The following is a 20,616-nucleotide window of genomic DNA, read 5'->3' as shown; positions in this document are numbered from 1 at the left end:
TTAACTAAAGGGTTATTCGATCATTACAAAATTATTTGAAATAAAGGGTTTTTGATATTACTTCTGGCTGACCCGTTTTTATCCTATTAGGTGACGCCCCTAAGGGTTTTTGATATTACTTCTGGGTGACCCGTTTTTATCCTATTAGGTGACGCCCCTCTAATGAAATGTGACGCCCCAATAATAGCCTTCTTCTTGTGTTTTGTGGTAGAGTAAAATAAAGCTCCAGTCCAGTTGTAAAATCAACAAGTGGTTGATCATTAAAAGCCGTGGGAAACGTTAATAAGTGAGGAAGAAGATAGGGTTGTTACTATTTTAGGTCAACTACTACTGTTCTCCCCGATATATACAAGCTTGCTGATGATGCGAACTAGTGAAACCTACCACCAACTAACCTTTTGGTCTGTAGTAGGAAGTTTCAGCAGGCCTGAAGAGATGAGCACTGACCTGTGCGAATCACATATTATTGAAATTTCGGCAAGTCCGAAGAGATGCAGCATTTTGCAAACTACTTCAAACAACGCGGACAATTAACATTTCATTATCCACTGCGAACTCATTACACTTGAAATTGAAAAGCTAAACTAAAACAGATATACAGATATTTGTTCAGATTCCAACCCCAGGATTTTCCACAAAAAACATTTGTTTCCTACTGGATACAGAAAGACAGTGAAGTCTTTATAACAGCTCATAAGATACAGATAGGCAAAAACACGGAGAAGAAAATCGGTAGAGGGAGACAGCATACCAGGACACTCACATGTCAATGCAACCTTGTCATTTCTTCTACTCTCTTACAGAGCTCCTCAACTGAAACACTCATGGCTGCTGAGATCTCTTCCATTCGGTTCCGGCTTAGATCAAGGAATGATTCAATCAAATCCCCGTCCAAGAAGTTCTTGGCATCTACAGTCTTCTTTTCATTGTTGAAAGATCGCCATTGTTCATGGTTCAATCCCCCAACACCCTTTATGACCTTGACCAAGTTCGATTGTAACTTTTCTAGAAATAGGTAATGCTCCTGTGGGAGTGATGCAATAACTCCAATCACGCCATTGACAGTGCCGAAGATGACTGTAGGAATCTGACCCACGTCGGAATCAGGGAGACGCATAACAAGCGAACCGTGTCTGAACCGGTTCACGGATTCACCAAGGTGGTATTCACCAACAGACTCGAGCCTCGCTCGTTCTTCATCAGTTGTACCCTCACTATTCTTCCTGACAGAAAATAAGTTGAAATTGTTCTCAGCTCCAAGATAGATATCGTCATCGAGGATCTCGACTGCGGTCATCCAGTTTGCATTGTAGTCACGAGCCCGCTCCTCGATAGCTCCTTCTTCATGCTGAAAATAGTCTCGAGTTAGGTTTCCGGCTTAAGGCAGAAAAAGCATGCAAGTGGCATTAAACATGACATCGACAAATTTAAACTAATTCAGTCAGTAGAAAATTAATAGAACAAATGAAAAATGAAGTTAGAATGTCTAGCATGTACACCACCTTATATATTAGCAACGAGATTGATTTCATCAAATCACCAACAACAATGAAATCTCCACGGGTTTGGACATAGAGCGCGAGAATGTGTCCATGATGACCACATTCCAACTGCAACTCACGGGAGCCATCATCCCGCAGCATCCATTTATACAGTTGAATCTTTTGATTAATAGCAGCAAGAAGTTTCCCATTGAATGAATTTAAAGAGTAAACTGAACCCTTTGTTTCCTTCTCTGCGATTAGCTGTAGTTTCCCATCTTCAACTACAAAAACTAGTATCCGACCCTGCAATTATAAATAAGGGGAGATGATAAGAGAATGAGGACAAAAACTGAACGACTTGAGAAGATCACTGGCGACAAAATCCATGGCTTTGAGAAAGTTAAGGAATAAGGAAACACAAGGAATGGTAAAACTTAATGTGGCACACCAAAAAAACATACAGTTATGACTAGTACCGATTTATGTTTGCAAGCTCTAAGACAAAAAAGTTACCTTGGTTGGCTCACTTTCCTCGGGCAAAACATATGCAGTTCCCACGCAGTAATAAAAATTAGTGTCATCTGCAAACGAACAGCTGAGGATAGAACAACCATACTCATACGTATCAAGCGGATAAAAAGATATGATGTCAAATGTTTGATCATCTAACAATCGAACAAAGTGCATTTCAGAATCTTCATTGCTCGATTGGCAGTATTTCATAGTGCAGATCGCAAAGGTCCGAGATTGCTCTTGATGACAGATGCGCTTTGCATGCTCTCCCAGAGGAATTGTACGTATATGCAGCTTTTGAATATCGTCGATAGTCCCAATAGTAAGTTCACCTTCTTTTGCAATAGCAAGGCTGTAGATATAAAGGTAACAAGAAGAATTGATTAGATTATTTGAAAAGATAGGGGTAACGTGATTAGTTTCATTGCAAGCAATTCAGCTTTAAGCAGGCCCTCGCTAGAAAGGTTAGGAGTTTTGCCCAGACCCGCAGGAACATGGCCCATGCATAAACCAAGTGTAAACTTGGGCTCGATCTGTACTTGGTCAGTTTAGTAAATTGAATTTGAAGGGATATCCACCAAACGAAAAACTTACAATAAGAGACTTTTATTTATTATCAATATTACTAAAGACATCATGTAGAAGTCGACGAACCTGTCTGGGAAAGGAGCAGTGTTGAATGGACACATATAGCTTACTTCTTTCAAGTTCACATTACTGTAGAGTAACTTTTTGTTACTACTGTATATAACAGTAGGTCTATCTGATGCAGCAAACACATGTGTTGTGTTCTTAGAAGAAAACGTACGTAGCGTTATTGGCTGAGTTCCAAGTGAGACCTTTTTCCTATCTGTTAATTCGCCAGTGTTCACGTTCAACAGAAAATTAAACAGGTGTCCGTCTCCAAGGGCGCATAACAAGTATGAGACCTGAGAAAAGAAAAAAAATAAATTGGCATGTTAAAAAAGAAGAAAAGAAAAATTGATAACAAATTAAAGAGATGAAATTTAAATATTCAACATAAAATACAACGGAAGGGAAATGTGGGGAGAATCATACCCCTTCAAAGGCGCACAGAAGAACAGAGCGAGGAATAATCTCTCCTCCCAGTTGCTCCTTTCTTATGAGATCAAGGCCAGGAAGGGAAAATATCCGGACACTCATATCTGTCCACATACCAACCGCTGCTAGCTGACTGAAGTTAGGGTTTTCACCAATCGGGTTTATGTCAAGGCAGGACACCTCATATTCCAACTGCGCATATTTGGCTTCAGCCAATTTACCATCACCAATTTCTAGGTAAACTAGGTGGCCACCTCCAGTCGCCAATAAAACCTGTAACCAAACAGAAGGCGTGCAAATTTAATACATATAGCAAGTGAAATTAAGATATGGAACCGCCCAATGCAATAATCACATTTTAAATATAAAATCTCAGTATAACTTTTGTTTTGAAAAGAACCTGACTGGAATTTGCTGTGGCAACATTAACCGAAAATCCCACTGGAGCTTTCCATTCATCAAGGAGATCACGTGATGTAGAGCTGACAAGCCGTACAGAGCTTGCAGTAACCTGACATTACAAGGGATTAGTTCCAGAATGTCTTCTCAACAATTTAGACAAAAGGTATCCTACATTAATGCTCAACTTTAACCAATAATCAATAAGTAAAATTCTTGCAAACCAAAAGGAAATTTAAACATCTCGACTCTTGTCACAGAACAAGATGCCAGAATTGAAGGAAACACAAAATAGTTCCAAAAGAGTCATTATGATGTAACTATCAAAATCACATCAAAAGCCCGTGCTCAGCAAAGTTTAGGAACTATATCAGTTGCAGTATAGATACTGGCAACTAGTTTCTCAGACTAGGTATAATAATGTATAAAATGATACAAACCATTATTTCGGTATTGGATATACATGAGTAAGATATCGAGAATCTTATTCTCATAAAGATGCTAGAGTATTGTAAAATGTATCGTATCTCGAGATATCATAAATCTTCATATATATAACAGAACAGTTTATTTTCTACTGCTTAATCTTTTCAGTACATAGAATTACACAATTACTTATAAGGGATACTCTTTCAACAAGAAGATACGTTTGAATCAGAGTAAAAATATCTAACAACATGAAAATTCAAACACACTCACTTGTACAAGCTGGTTGTTTACAGCATCATGACAGAACAGAGTTTGAACCTCTGAATCAAAACCCTCTATCTCTGTTTCCTCTAACTCATCATCCAAATTCATTGCCAATATTCGAGTGTCACTGATAAAACTCACAACCAAAAAGGTATCATATGGATCGTCAGTAGATGCTCTTAAAGACCACATTCCTTTGATGCCTTGAAGTTCTACTGATGCCTGTGAAAACGAAATAAACATAACAAGTTACTTCTTCTGATACAATCAGAATGATTGGATGCGTATCTATGCAGATGATCTCAATGCTACAGACATCATCCTCCCCACATGACATCAGCATTGGACCAATCCCAATGTGGGCCACCAGGTTCAGGAGCATTATAGAGCATGTCATGCATCCATCATGTAACATATGAGACAACATTTTAAAACATAAAGTAAACAACGTGAAAAAAATTCAGACCTGTTCATTGATCCCTATTCCATTTCGAACTATTCGTAGAGAACCATCTTTGTATGCTCCAGAACAAGTTACGACCTGACCTTGGCCCTGCCTCTCTAGGTCAACCACACAGAAATCCACGATAGGTCCCAAATTGACATATCTTTCTACGACTTCTACATATGAGCCTTTTGCATCAGGGTGGAGATTCAGTTTTACAAGCTGTCATCAAAAGCAAAATAGGTCGAATTAATTCCCGACAATACACTAGACGATCACAATGTAGTTGTACAAACAAAACAAATTTAGATTTTAGTGACCTAAGGTTTGGAAAAGGACTACGGGCCACAGATAACACATAGCCTTCTCAATTTGTGTCTTCAAAGGTGTCAGGTTTTGCTTCGGTAACCAGTAAGTCCATGGAAATAATGACATCAATGTTTTGGTACGAGTCTTAGCTTTTCCCCTGTCACTAATTTTTTTGCAGACTAACCAAGATTAATTTTTGGTGTATGACTAAAATATTTTGCAGACTAACCAATACTTTTTGGTGTATAACTAAATATCTTAGTAAATCTGAGGTTATAGACCTGCAATTTGAACTAGAAACTGGGTTGACATATAATAAAAAAGAACAACCCTGTTTTGCAAGGATTGTTAATGAAAAACATAATGAAGGCGTGTCTAAATGAAAAAAACATCAGTTTCAAATTTTGACAATGTGACTTTTTCGATTATCTTGGGAAAAGAAGCAAAAATTACTGGAACACACCTGCGAGTCTCCAAAGCTAGAGCCAACGTATACGATCGCATTGTCAAGGTAAGATATTGTAGATGCAATTGATGTCTCACCCAAGAGCTCAATTTTCAGACCAGTTACTCTGCAGCAAATAAACAGATGCTACGATGAGAAAAAACAAGAATCCATTTCAACAGTAATTTACAAAACATAATTGCATTTAAGACTGTCCAAGTTAGAAAGATCAGTCACCTTTCTTTCTCATGGGTAATCACAAGTAAGTGAAGAAGACCTGCATGATCACTGAGTAAGTAACGAGAGCCATCTGCATCAACCCTTCCATAGGCCCTTGTAATCGACTGCAAAAGCGGATTAAAATCAATAAATGAAACAAGCCTGTAAATATCCATCTGCCGGCTAGAGCTTAGGATGCAAATCAGCAGGACTTTGTAGTAACTTACAGGTCTGGTCGGGATTGCTTTAAATACGACGGCACTACAATAAACAATTGTTTCCTCTCCAATAATGATAACACCCCCAAGAGGCATAGGGACGGGAATTAACAAGCCAGCCCCATTATCAAGATTATTCTGCGACCATGGACCCTCCGAGAAGTCTTTTTCCTTGAGTGCAACCTCATATGTTTTAACATGTCTCGCATCTTTATTGTCCTGCAGTTCAGAGGAACCACACCGGATTTAGTTTTTACTAGACTAGAACAACTTATGAGACAGCAAACATAATGAACAAAATATAAGTGCAACATCAAAGACCTGGTAAAGAACAACAATTGTGGGTTTTGAACACCCGAAGAGGAATTTTATATCCAAAACTTGAAGCTCCTCAAGCCTGAAAGTGGAAGAGAAACATGTTAATTCATGACAACTAAGAACCATTACAATAAGAGTGACTTGAAAATAAGAACATGGAAATAGTAATACATATCAATTCAAAAGCTATAAATGGTAATAACACTTTATTCTTGTGACTATGTCAAACTAACAAATCAGATGTGTTCAATACTAATTCTGAGTCTCTACTTATCAGGGAATGGTTCCTTTTTAGTCAGAGTATTTTCTGCCAGTTCCAGCATCTCTTGAGAATGCGCATTACAGGGAACTGGACAGATTAGAGGAATGCTGCATGGTTACGACCGGTATGGATGAGGTATCCTGGGAAATTTGAGCAAAATACTGTTTTCTTTATCATGTATGAGGTATCCTTCTTCTGCTTCTTATTTCTTTTTAAAATATTCTATTTCATATAGTAATCAAACCTCGATGCTTGATGGAACAGTGAATTTAGTCAACTAAGCAGGGGTGGCCAAGCTGACCAACGTAATTTACATTTGCAGCCAGACCTCATAATGTGACCATTGGCCACATCACTGCTATATATGGAAAGAAAAGAAGGGAAAGGGGAACAATACACAGATCTTGGACAACTGTGATATGGGATGTAATCATGAGAAAACACAACACACGAGGAATTTTGAAATGTGCAGTATACATGTCATGATCTGGAGAACCAATCAACTAATGGAAAATCAAAACGCAGTTACTTTGGTTCTCAATCAAAGCGTTAAAGAGATGCCAGATGATTTTCTGGCTTCTCAGACAATTGTCGAGGAAAGTTTACCACATACAATGTAATGGCAAACTGTCACAAGTTATTCCATGCATTCTAAGCTATAAATATAAACTGATCTACTGCATATAGCAACCAGCTGTATAGCTCCATTAAAAAGTAGCGCAAAACCCATAACCTTTATCAAAGACACCAGACAAATGCTTAATATTTAGTGAATAAGAATAGTACCTAATGTTGAATGCTTCCTTCAGCTGCCCTCTACTATCGAAGGGTATAACCTGAATTAACATAGAAAATTAAAAAGAAAACAACCAAATCAAGCCAAATAAAAGGGCTGCTAAACTTATACGAAGAGATTTAAAGATTACATACCTTGAATAAGCCATCATAAAGATGCAGACCGATTAATCTACAATCAGGATCTATGATACCAATCTATACACAAAAATAAAGATGGGGATTAAAAGTGAATCATACCCGTGTTGTTCTTTAAAACCAACACGATATCAAATACAGGTTACACAACGAGCGAAACCATCCCAACATAAGTAAAGTAAAAAACTGTACGCAGCAAAAAAAAAAATGTACAGAGTAACTATGGACTCTTAAGAGGTTTGCATAAGCTTGAAAATGCATGAAAGGTAAGTTCTGAAAAAGTTTCCAACTATAAAAGAACATGAACATGGACGCTTAACATGAGAACTAACATAGACATAATTTGATAAATTTGATATTTTGTTACTTTAGGCACGAATAACATTTGGCATAGACACAATTTGGCATCAGAGATAGTATTGTACAAAATCTCATTCAGCTAGGCGTCATTTCTCTCAACCCCTTCTTGCTAATTATCTTTTCCATGGTTATACATGTGTTAGTGGGATGCCTGTCTTCTGAGATACGGAACACATAACAGCAGCAGCTATATGACCTATCGTAGTTCTGTGAGCTATTGACTACATTATATAACTAAATAAATTGAGGGAAACCAAAAATAACGAGCTATCAAGATTCTATTGTGAGATAAACAAACCTGCCCATTGTCGGTAGGACGACCAATGCGATCCGAGACATCACCTGCTGCTCTGCACATGAAAAAGAAAACAATTTCTTGTGCTTAAGTATGTGTAAGTGGTTACTTCCAAGTTCCGGTCTTCCAGATACTTTAGATGCTTGCAAAATAAAATTAAAATAAATTCATAGTCCTATTTTAAACATTAGACACTATTTTCTAGCAATGGAAATGAATGGGATTTGCTAAACCCAGCCTGCATTTCAATTGCAAGCAAACAACAAAACAAGTACTGTTACAAAGAAACAAAATCTCAACCCATGGAATTTGCTAAACCCAGCCTAAATTCAGGGAGAACTGGGAAGTGAACTATAAAACCTAACGAGAAGAATATCAAACAACGCTCTTTTTAGATTTCGTTACTGGAGATGATGAAGGTCTACTGGCCTAGAGAATGTATATGATGCATGTGATCCCTAAAGAAATCCAAAATTATAGTGTGCAATCGGTGCAAAAGTGTGGCCCTTTACATTGTGGAATTCAACTGCTAAGTAATTAGTCACTAACTACATAAGCAGAACGAAAAGACATCTTGGACGCAAGTCTTAATAGCAGTGCACTGTGTACCACGAAGGTTACTGCCAAGCATATGGTAGGTCATTGAAGATAACGATTAAACAAAACAATATATGATGACCAAAATCTGATTAAGTTTCAAATAACTTGCAACTTGCAAGGAGAATCAACATTAAATGCAATGGTGGCTTGACCTGAAAATAGTGCTAACAAGGAAAGAGCGATTCAAGAATAAGACAACTACAAGAATCTAGGCTGGCTTTCAGATGAGGAAAAGGAGGCAGATGACGAACATGTATCATCGATACTTTAACACAAAGATCTACCACGAATGCATTAAGAATGAAGTTACTAAGTTGAAACTTTAACACAGAACTGAGATGGTTGAGGGTTCAAGTAATCAGATTTATTCAAGACTCAGGGAATAATGTTTTACGTCAACTGCTATTTAAATCGTATATTTGCAAATGGACACCTTACTTTTTGTCACAAAAGGGGCAAAAAAAAGGGTGGGGGTGGGGGTGGGGGAAACAGAGCTTAGTTTCAGAACTTTTAAACATATACCTGGTCACAAGTTCAGATGACTCTGCATCCCACTGTAAAACGCAAAACTTATATCTCTCGGTAGCAATAAATAAAAAGTCTTGAGCTTCTCCCTGATTAGATGCAAAGAAAGAAAACAAACGAAAATATAAAACCGTCAAACTCACAGAAACACATATAATAAGCACATGACTCTGAAAAATTGAAAAGGGGAAACTCACATGAGGGCGAAAAAGCTCGAGTGTTGCAATTCTTCCATATATTGGCACATCCAGTACAGCCTGCGAGACAAAGCGCTCTCTTAATCTTAAGTTTGAACCATAACAATGGTAATGGACATTAAATATCCATTTATCACCCAATCAACAAAAAGAAGTGAAGACCTAGTAAAGGTTATGTACGCACAAACATAGCCAACAGTAACAACAATGAAACATGCATCTAATTTAGGAAAATAAATCGTAAAGCCCGTTCTCAAAACCTATGATAATAAACAGACGGTAAGTCTATCAAGACAAAATGCTCTCTTTCATCACTCTTTACTTGGCAGTACCCACATCACATTAGCTTACTTAGTTTCAGTAAACAATGTTATACTTAAAACTTCGAAAACCCAAATATTCTCTTCAATTATTCAAAGTTTCAAGTTTTACATAATAATACTTGATTATTTTACCTAACACATTGACACAAAACCAAACCCTAGGGTGGAAAAACATGGGTTTAGGAGGAAAAAAATTACATGAACAAAAGATACAAGATTTAAAAACCAGGAATACAAACTTAAAAAACAATACCTGCAACCCTTGAGCATTAATGACATGAATCTCAATACGAGTACATTTCCTGATACAAAAAAATAAAACTATCAGTAACCATTAAAAAATAAAATAAACCCTAATCAAGAAAATGAAAACGATCAAAGAAACAACACAAAAAATGCCCTAAATAGTTGCAGAAATCAAACAATCAATAGAAATAAATAAAGGGTTTTAGTGAGAGAGAGAGAGGGGGAACATACGCAACGATGAGATTAAGTTCGTGAGGAGAAGTGAAATTTCCTACACATGAATGAGTAACATTGGTAGGTTTGTGAGCTGTTACTACGTAATTCCATAAACTCATCTCTGAATCTTCTTCTTCTCTGTGTCTAGAAACCCTTGAGAGGTTCTTTGGTGGGTTTCAAGTTGTTCCCTTTTGTTGCCGCTACTACCACTAGAGCATTCCACCGTCACAAGAAAAAGTGTGTGGTATGGTAGACTTTAATAACTGTCTATGAACATCCTTTCTTTGGATTTTCCTTGATGTTGGGCTTAGACTCGGGCTTAAAGAGATTCGCCCCCAGCTGAATTCGCCCCCAGCCGCATCCATCTGATACATAGGGGATTCCAAGTTTGGCATCCTCATCTGATCCAACATCGAATGGATTGACATATTTTGTTAATCACTACTTGACCCTATTGACATCGATATCAATGATATGTTAGAATCTAGTCAGTGTTAGATGATAGAACATATTTTGTGATTGTACAAGTTTATTACACCCAGTTTAGGTTTTAGAGTATACATTTAAGATCCATCGTTATCCAGTTATCCGCTTGCAAATTGAAGATTCAAAGATGAAAAAACAGAGAAGAAGTTAATCACTATAACACTATCAAAGGGGTACTTAAATCTGAACTATACTACCTTTGTTTCTGGAAAAATGTTACTTTCACTTTTTCATTTTAGTCTAAAATTAGGCCAGATTGAAAAAGTGAAAGTAACACTTTTCCAGAAACGGAGGGAGCATATCTTTGTAAGTGATTTTTTTAGGCTTACTTTGGTAATGCCATATTGATTATTGGATCTACGACATAGAGTGATTGGGGATTATTTGTAAGCGACTCTGTAATCCAAGTCTGGTAAGTTAAGGTGTTATGTAAATATACATGACCAATAGTGATTTCATCATGTTGTTTCACAAAAGTTTGTTCTTGACTAATCTTGAAACTAGAACTCGAGCAATAGATATTCAAAGGAATTATCGCATTTGAGGTTGAGCACAACTCGAATTGTTAAAAAAGAAAAAAAAAAAAACTATGTTTGCACAAGTAGTGCATAAAACTTTAAGTTGTATATTGAGTTTGCAGACTGAAATTGTTCGCAAACTTTGCACATCTTAAACGCTTCTGAAATCCAATATGCACTAGTGTTCGCGAAATATGCAATTATATGATTTTTTTTTGTTGAACACTAGATGTAATTCTTGTCCTTTGTTTACAACAAAAGAAATTGAGTTCGCAAAACTTTCGCGATTTATATGGAAATTGGTAATTGCTGAACCATAACTTGATTGATTGATTCACGAGTTATATTGGTTAACTCGTGAAGTTATGGTGCACGGTTCGTATTGAAAGTACGTGTATGCGTTATTCTTATATATATTACAACGCAAACTTCTCGCACGCCTGATGGTTTCCATTTTTGATCTATAGCGTTAAATTAATTATTTTCCTAAATGTACATAAGGTAAACTTTAGAAGTACCTTTCTTTGGAACTGTTTGGTTAACTGTTCTTACAGCTTTTATCAAAGGAAATAATTATATTTATGTAAAGTTATAACTATCAAAGCAAGTTGGAAAATATTTTGATCCGGCGACATGGATCAATTTTGAATTCGCAGCTTGGTAATCGTCAGATATCAAATATCTAACGTCATCTAACTGTGAAGTTAACCGCATCTACACCCAAATTTTAAGTAATTAATTCCTCGTATCTTTAAATGAGTTTTGGGTTATTTTATTCAGGATGATGTCGAGTTTTATATTTTGAGATTCAATTAACTAAACGGTACCATACAAAATCAGATAAAGATGATGCATATTAAAACAATAATTTATGAATTCAGATGGTAGATCCTTATAGTTACTTGTTTGTTCTACAATTTCACTCATAACAATAAGATCAAACTTACCATGTAGCTCAACAATAGTAACATTATTAAAATTGTTATCGTATGGTTATTAACATTGTTATCGTATGAAACCATATGACAAAGTGGAAGATCAATAAGAGTTATGTTTCATATGAAAAGTGACGGGTCTTTTAGTTTTAGTACCACCATGTAACATTATTAACATTGTTATCATATGAAACCAAATGACAAAGTGGAAGATCAATAAGTGTTATGTTTCATATGAAGAGTGATAGATCTTTTAGTTTTAGTACCACAATCCACATGATTAAACTGAAAACCCATTAATACTTCAACTAAAGCATTCTTTCCATCTGGTTGATGACCTTATTACAAGTACCGCTGGTGCACCATATGGTGTCTCAAATTCTTGAGCTAATCCATGTAGTTCATTGTATGCTTCATATAACATACATTTTTTTCTTCAATTTCTTCTTCTTCTACTTATTTTTCTTCTCTTATCATATGGGTTTTTATTTTGGTTTATCACCACTCTCTATTGTTCTTTTTTTTGTGTGTGTCTAGTGAGATAGACAGAGATATGGAGAGAAGACTTGGAAGAAGCGTATTGAACGGTCTTGTGTGATGGGGAGGATGGGAGCTTCAAATGTGCCTATCCAAAGATGAACATGAAACTACCGTACGTTTCATGTTCATCATTATAGTCTTTCTCAACGAGAATAATCATATGGTTAGTTTTATTATCACCATAAATGGAAATTCTGCTTATGGATTACAACAATGAGAATCATCAAAGAAAAATGATGTAGATTAATTTACGAATCAGTGAATTAAGTGAATGGTTTAGAAATAATATGAGAAATTAAAATGAACTTCTTTCGAAATTGAATTTTCTACATTTTCACTGTGAGAAATTAAGAGGAACTCTTTCTACCTTTACCCTCCCATGTGCTTTAGAATTAAAGGTTTTTCTTGTTAGAGCATTGCTTGGTCGAACTCGCATACATTTCTATCTCAAACATGTTTGTCAATATTAGTGATCAAAAATATATGTCTTGATTTCTAGTTTACTTATGACTAAGTCTCGGTCTAGGATAGTTAAGTGTAGTTGAGCTCCAGACTCCATGGTGATCATCTTACGAAGACGAAGAACTAGTCGAGGAACCGGTGGAACTTCATCCGACTAAAAAGGTATGTGGAGACTTGAAATTATCAATCACTCAAAAGTCTACTCTATCTCCTACTCTTGAGACAATAGTCGTATAAGTATGATAGTTTTCATACATACACATTTGCTATTTCGAGCCGAGTTTACTCGCCTATCTTTTTCTGGAAAAATGTATTGGTAAGCTTTCGCTTTAACCAATTTCATCTTTACCCATGACGAAAGTCATGAAGACGTTTCAATCTTGAAAATAGCTTTGATGACGATAGTCGTGAATAAAGATTGTTATGATATTATAAAAGAATGTTTCAATGATTGAAATGTAGAGTTGAGATTACCAACTATGGATATAAGCATATATAGTGTGTTCGCACATTAGTGTATAAATACATGTGCCGGAAAACCAAGTGTGTGCATATGTGTACATACGGTATTAGTGAAGGAGACAGGTTGGGTACGCGTACCCGTATGCGTAACAGCGGAAGTTTTCCAACCGAAAATTTCTGTTGAGTTTGTAGTTTGCAAACTAGTAAACCAGTCACCTTAGGTACGCATACCCATACGCGTAGCCACGGAAGTTTTCGAACCGAAAATTTCTGCTGAATTTGTAAACTCAAATCCGGTAGCTAAGGTACGCATACTCGTACGAGTACCCAAGCTGGTTATTTCTCAAATCAGTAGTTCATGAACTTAAAACAATAAATTATGAGGAATGCAATCCTTGCAAACCGTGGGTATATTGTTCATGAATTGATTCAAATGGATCAAACTGATTTTGTTTCAATTGTGTCTATGAATAAAGACCTAAGCAATTGAACAACTCTTCAACTAGTTCTTATGAGTCATTTGAACTAGTTATGAGAAAGATGAATACGGTTAATATGAAAGTGCTCATATGATTGGTTAATTATTTGTGAACCAACTAAGTGTACACGTTTAGGTACGGTTACTCAAACATAAATGAATACATTTCATTTGTGTGTGACAAGCTAAGTTTCGGTCTAACGGTTGAAAGATATTAGCTTGGTTGAATCAGGTTTTTCATCTAATGGTGAATATTGAATGCTTTGTTACCAAGGTAACTTGGATTGCAAACCCTGATTTGAAAACTATATAAAGGAGACATCTAGCAACTGGAAAAAATAATCCCCACACCTCCTCGATTCTCCTTTAACCTTAGGTTTCTTCTCGAGACCCTGTATGTTAACGACTGAAAGACTTCATTGGGATTGTGAAGCCAGACGAAACTACTTCTCCTGTAGTTGAGCAGTCTGATCTTGCCATTTTTTATCGTACGAGTTCAATTGAATAATTGACTTGAGATTATATCTATGATAGGGCAAGATAAAAAGAAATCACAAACATCTTCGTCTCATCGTTTGTGATTCCACAATATCTAGTTTCGCTACCATACGATTTAGATTATTGTGAGGTGATTGATAATACTAGGGTTTTCTCTGGGAATATAAGTTCGGGTTATCAATTAGTTCATGTTCACCTTGATTTATCAAAAGACGGAACAAAACTCATAGGTTTATCTGTGGGAGACAAATTTATCTATTATCATGGACTTTTCTGTGTGATACATATTTGTTTATTAAAGTCTTCGACTTTGGGTCGTAGCAACTCTTAGTTGTAGGTGAGATCATCTAAGGGAATCAAGTGCGTAGTATCCTGCTTGGATCAGAGACGTAAGGAGCACAACTGTACCTTGAATCAGTGTGAGATTTATTAGGTTTCAACTACAGTCCAGACCGAAGTTAGTTTATAGTAGGCTAGTATCTATAGCGTCTTAATATAGTGTGGTGTTCAATCTGGACTAGGTCCCGGGGTTTTTCTGCATTTGCGGTTTCCACGTTAACAAAATTCTGGTGTCTGTGTTATTTCTATTCCGCATTATATTTTGTTATATAATTGAAATATCACAGGTTGTACGTTGTATCGATAAATTGTGAAATCCAACCTTTGGTTGTTGATTGGAAATTGATTGATCCTTGGATATTGGTCTTTGGTACCATCCAAGTTTATATCTCTTATATTTGATAAAGACTCACAAATTTCTAGTTGTTTGAGTATAGATCAAATCGAGAGATAGAGATATTAACTCCTTGATATATTTTTTATTAAGATTGAGTCTGACTGTCTAGTTGATTCTCTTAAAAGTATATTAGAGTTAGTCCATATAGATTGCTAATCAAAATATTGGGTGACGTTATTGTACCCCCGCATTTTCATTTCTGGAAATAGAGATAGTTGGAACAAAAAATAATAATATGAAAATTCAATGAAAGATACGGTTGATTACTCACTATTAGGATGTCTCAACAATGGTTAAGTCCACAGTTAGATGAAGTCGGATCTTTGGTATCCGACGATTACAAAGTTGCGAATTCAAATTTGGTCGCACGCCGCAAGATCAAAATATTTTCTAAGCAATTTTACTTTTGACCAAAGTAAAAAACTATATATTTTCAGCATTACTGAGATTACTTGGGACCATAGTAATTTCTGAACATGAAAACTAGTTCACCAACTAACTTAGGATAAGTAATAATTCTGAAGTTTAAGAAACCTAGACTTATTCATCAATATAAATAGAGGACAGCCCGCAACATGGTTTTTTTTAATTGGATATTTGATCATCAAAAATGCGAGACCAACTCAATGTAACATCAACTCTAAACTTAAGAGAGACACAATTCCAGAAAGGTCTAATGGATAAAATCCCACTAAAGAATAGTTGAACCATAAGGAAACATAATGGAAACAAACATTATGTTTAATTAGGTAAATCCTAAAGACTTTTTGCTCCCTTATTTTCAGTGATGAGTATGCATTAACACTAAGCAAAAAACTCTAGAATTGAGAAAATTCATCAACAACAAAAACCATAAATTTACGCTCACTGTTAGAAAAATGCTCGGTGGAACCCACAAGGTTTGCTATCTCAAGCTTGTTGTCAATGTTAGATGATCAAAACTATATCCATATTTCTAGTCTACTAGGTCAAGTTTTAGACTAAGTTAGAATTTGGTAGTTAAGTATCATACATCACCCTCGAAACTGAAGATCGACGAAGACATTTGGAAAACTTTTGTATCAGGTATGTGAAGACCGAAACCATTCTATTTCAGTCACTATTTTACCATTTATTTGGTGAGACTATGTCATTTGACTTCTAGTAGATTTACAAACAAGAAATTTCAAGTCAAGCTTGTTTTTTTAAAAATCTTGAAATATGATTCTAACAAAGATGTTCAACGGTCCTTAACAATATTAATTCGAAACAATTTTAGGATTGTGTGAGGCTACAGAGAGTTTGACTTTATCTAAAATGTGTATTTAATGTGTTTGGAAAGTTTGAGCTACCAGTTAAAGCGTTAGAAGATAATGACAGAAAAACTATTCTCGTAGATTGCAGGGAAGGAAAAAATATAAATTTTGAGATATTTTAGTGTTATTGTGTATATAAATAGGTGTTAGGAGTCACAAAGGAGATACAAAGATTTCGGGAGAGATAACAAAGTGATAATTCAGCAGCAGAGAAGTTTTCCGCATCTACAGAAAAAGAAGCACATGAAGAACATTTTACAGTGGAAGTCCGTCGAAGAGAACCGTCACCAATTCATTCAAAGTACAAATGTCGTCTTTCAACAGTCGTTTATATTTTTTGTAACATTAGTTCTGCAACATTTATAAGTTTTGCCGTTTCTCTGTTTTCTATAATTTTCTTTTTATCTCTTCTTTTTAAACACTTTGATCCATGGATCAATATTTTGATAAGTTTTTTACTACGAGGAAATAATTCTCACACAACCAAGCAATGGAGGAAGCTATACACACGATTGATGGGTAATAATTTTTAACTATTCCATCTACTATAGTTTTATTATTTATTCACTTAATCACTGCTTCTGCGAAGATTTAATACGATTACATAATTTTTTAAATTATTTGTCATGCAATTTGATAGGTTATGTTTTTGAAAAAGCGGGGGTCTAACAATCACATCCAATATTTCTCTAAGCAATCTGTATGGACAAACTCCAATATAATTCCAAGAGAATCAACTAGACAGTCAAACTCAATCAATGAAAATATATCCAAGAGTTATATCTCTGTTTCACAATGTAATCAGCAAATCAAACAGATAGAAATCCGTGAGCCTGATTATTATGTGAAATAACTTGAACGGTACCAAAGACCAATGTTCAAGTGTTAATCAATATAATTAAAAACCAAAGGTTGGATTCTCTAATTGATTGAACTATGCACAACCTGTGATATTTCTATTATATAACAGAATATAATGCAGAAAAGAAATACACAGACACCGGAAATTTTGTTAACGAGGAAACCGCAAATGCAGGACCTAGTCCAGATTTGAACACCACACCGTGTTAAGACGCTACAAACACTATCCTACTTCAAGTTAACTTTGGACTGGAATGTAGTTGATCCCTAATCAATATCACACTGATCAAGGTACAGTTGCGCTCCTTACGTCTCTGAATCCCAACAGGACTCTACACACTTGATTCCCTTAGTTTAACTTACCCACAACTAAAAGTTGCTACGACCCAAAGTCTAAGACTTGATTAACAACTCTGTCTCACACAGAAAAGTCTATTTGTGTAGATAAATATGTCTCCCACGAATAAACTTATGAGTTTTGTTTCGTCTTTTGATAAATCAAGGTGAATAAGAACCAATTGATATACCTCACAATAATATTAATCGTATGGTAGCGAAACAAGATATTGTGGAATCACAAACGATGAGACGAAGATGTTTGTCATTATTTTTTATCTTGCCTATCGGAGAATAAATCTCGATCCAATCTTAAAGAAGATAGTACTCAACCACGATAGAAGATGCAAGATCAGATCACGCAAATACAGAGAAAATAGTTGGGTCTGGCTTCACAATCCCAATGAAGTCTTTAAGTCGTTAACCTACAAGGTTTTGGAATAAACCTAAGGTTAAAGGAGAATCGACTCTAGTCGCAACTAGTATCACACAAGAGGTGTGGGGATTAGGTTTCCTAGTTTCTAGAGTTCTCCTTTATATAGTCTTCAAATAAGGGTTTGAAATCAATGTTACCTTGGTAACAAGCATTCAATATTCACCGTTAGATGAAAACCTGATTTGACTCAAGCTAATATCTTTCAACCGTTAGATCGAAATTAGCTTGTTACACCCAAATGAAATGTATCTTCATTTAGATATAAGTAACCGTAACTAAACGTGTACACCTTGTTGGCTCAAGAATAGTTAACCGAAGTTAGCCATATGAACATTTTCATATCAACCTTATTCATCTTAACCATAACTAGTTCCAAATGACTCAAATGAAACTAGTTTTAGAGTTGTTCAATTGTTTATATTCTCATATAAATGTATAAGACACAATTGAAGCAAAATCGATTTTGATTCACTCGAATCAAGTCATGAACATTATAGCCACGGTTTATAAAAGATTGCATTCTTTATTATATAAATGTATTGGCTCACGAACAAACCGATTTTAGAACATCATCCACTTAGGTATGCGTCTAGCCGGACCAAGTTTGGGGTTCGCCAGTACGCGAACTGGTATGCATACCATCCAAACTCAGCAGAAATTCCCGAACCTGAACCTTACGCCAGTATGCGTACCGGTTTGCATACCAGGTTCCCGGACTTTCTCAAAACCAACAAGTACGCCTACGGGTATGCATACCATGGTTCCCCGACATGGATTACATATATGCAAGTACGCATACTATGCTTAAATCCATTTGTTCTAAACTCTATTTCAATCATTAAAACTTTCTTAGAGGATGAAAATAGTTGTTTTCATTAACTATGAGCATCAAAATTTTTTTCAAGTTATTGAAATAATCAATACGAAACATTCCGAGTCTACATCAAATGATTGTATCACACAAATCATGTAAGATGTTACCAGGCGATTTTCATATGATCATCTTTTGACTTTCGTCAAGAGTATAAGATGAACTTGGTTAAAGGGAAAGCTTACCAACACATATTTCGAGAAATATGTAAGCGAGTTAAACTCAGCTCGAAATATCAAATGTGTATAAATGAAGTATATAACTATGCGACTTTTGTCTCAAATAGGAGATAGAGTAGCTAGACTTTTGAGTGATAGATGAGTTCAAGTCTCCACATACCTTTTGTTGATGAAGTTCCAGAAGCTTCCCTTAGTAGTTCTTCGTCTTCAATCGATGAACGTCGTGAAGTCTAATGCTCAACTACACTTTCTATCTTAATCCAAGACTTAGCAATAAGTAGACTAGAAATCAAGACTTATAGTTTTGGCAACTAAACTTGATAACAAGCTTGAGATAGCAACGCTTGCGAGTTCGACCGAGCAGTGCTCTAACAATCTCCCCCTTTTTCAATTTAGCGACAAAACTATCAATACATATGGAACAGAAAATAGATAAACTTTGTAGCTCCCAATCCAAATGCTTGATTTCCTTGGTTCTTCAACATTACTCGAAATCTTCGCCACTTCCAAGTACTCCAATGATTCTGAACGTGTTCAACTCAGCATCATAGATGTTAAAGATCCATAGCTATAACAATGAGAAAACAGTAGCTCTCAATCATTGCTATACAGTGTCATAGTATTATCACACAGCATCAAAGTTCAATTGTATCACAACTTTGAAAACAATACTATGGTGGTATGTATCACTCCCCCTTAGTTAATACTTCATCTCCCATAAAAACCACTCCCCCTTACATAATGATCCAAAAACCATATGTATTTGTAGTGTGAACTACACATTAATTCTCTCCCTTTTTGTCAATAAAAATTGGCAAAGGTACGAAAACTAGTGGGATCCTAATGAAATTTCCATGGAGATACTTCATGACAAAAAGAGAACAACATATCAACTTGTTTAAAATGCCATCATATAGCCGAAACTAAATGCATTCATCAAGGAGTTTATAAAGATACAAGATAACCCCTACAATATTCCATAGCCGCACTCCCCACAAAGATTTGGCAATTAAGCACAAGTTCAATTAAGAACTCTCCCCCATAAAATGTCGTTCTCGAAAGAACAACAAGAGCGTCCTTACTTTCACAAGAAAATAAGGATTTAAAAGAATACTTTGATACCTAACAGAAATGTTATCTATGAAGAAACAAATACGAAATTGAAACAACACTACACTGACATTCTAAGCCTTGATTTCCCAAAAGATATGAGTGAGTTCAGGGGAAAAAGGCTAGAAAATTAATGAACCAAAAAAACACCAATAGACTGCCATAAGTGTTGAAATGTAGCAGTATTTAAAGGTTTGGTGAGAATATCAGCCAATGGTTGTTCGGAAGGCACAAATTCCATATTGATGATACCATTTCCATAGATATCTCTAATAAAATGATATCTTATATCAATGTGCTTAGTTCTTGAGTGATCAACATGATTCTCAGTGATGCGAATCGTACTTGAGT

General features: G+C 35.7%; 1 protein-coding gene across 1 annotated transcript; it reads right to left on the bottom strand.

Moving 5' to 3' along the window:
- Window positions 1-448: 448 nt before the first annotated feature.
- LOC113290118 (DNA damage-binding protein 1-like) lies at window positions 449-10,277 on the bottom strand. Its single transcript, XM_026539655.1, has 19 exons — window positions 10,078-10,277; window positions 9,854-9,902; window positions 9,278-9,337; window positions 9,078-9,169; window positions 7,959-8,010; window positions 7,298-7,360; window positions 7,154-7,203; window positions 6,109-6,184; window positions 5,797-6,006; window positions 5,588-5,694; window positions 5,369-5,477; window positions 4,618-4,818; window positions 4,158-4,373; window positions 3,460-3,570; window positions 3,057-3,332; window positions 2,652-2,926; window positions 1,998-2,349; window positions 1,503-1,787; window positions 449-1,348 (listed from the first exon to the last, which is right to left on the bottom strand). The coding sequence occupies exons 1-19, from the start codon at window positions 10,179-10,181 to the stop codon at window positions 767-769; spliced, it is 3,270 nt and encodes a 1,089-aa protein (XP_026395440.1). The 5' UTR covers window positions 10,182-10,277; the 3' UTR covers window positions 449-766.
- Window positions 10,278-20,616: the final 10,339 nt, after the last annotated feature.

This window comes from Papaver somniferum, chromosome 6, assembly GCF_003573695.1.
Source record: "Papaver somniferum cultivar HN1 chromosome 6, ASM357369v1, whole genome shotgun sequence".
Classification (NCBI taxonomy): domain Eukaryota; kingdom Viridiplantae; phylum Streptophyta; class Magnoliopsida; order Ranunculales; family Papaveraceae; genus Papaver; species Papaver somniferum.
The sequence above is the reverse complement of the archived record's forward strand: the minus strand, read 5'-3'. Positions and strand labels throughout refer to the sequence as shown.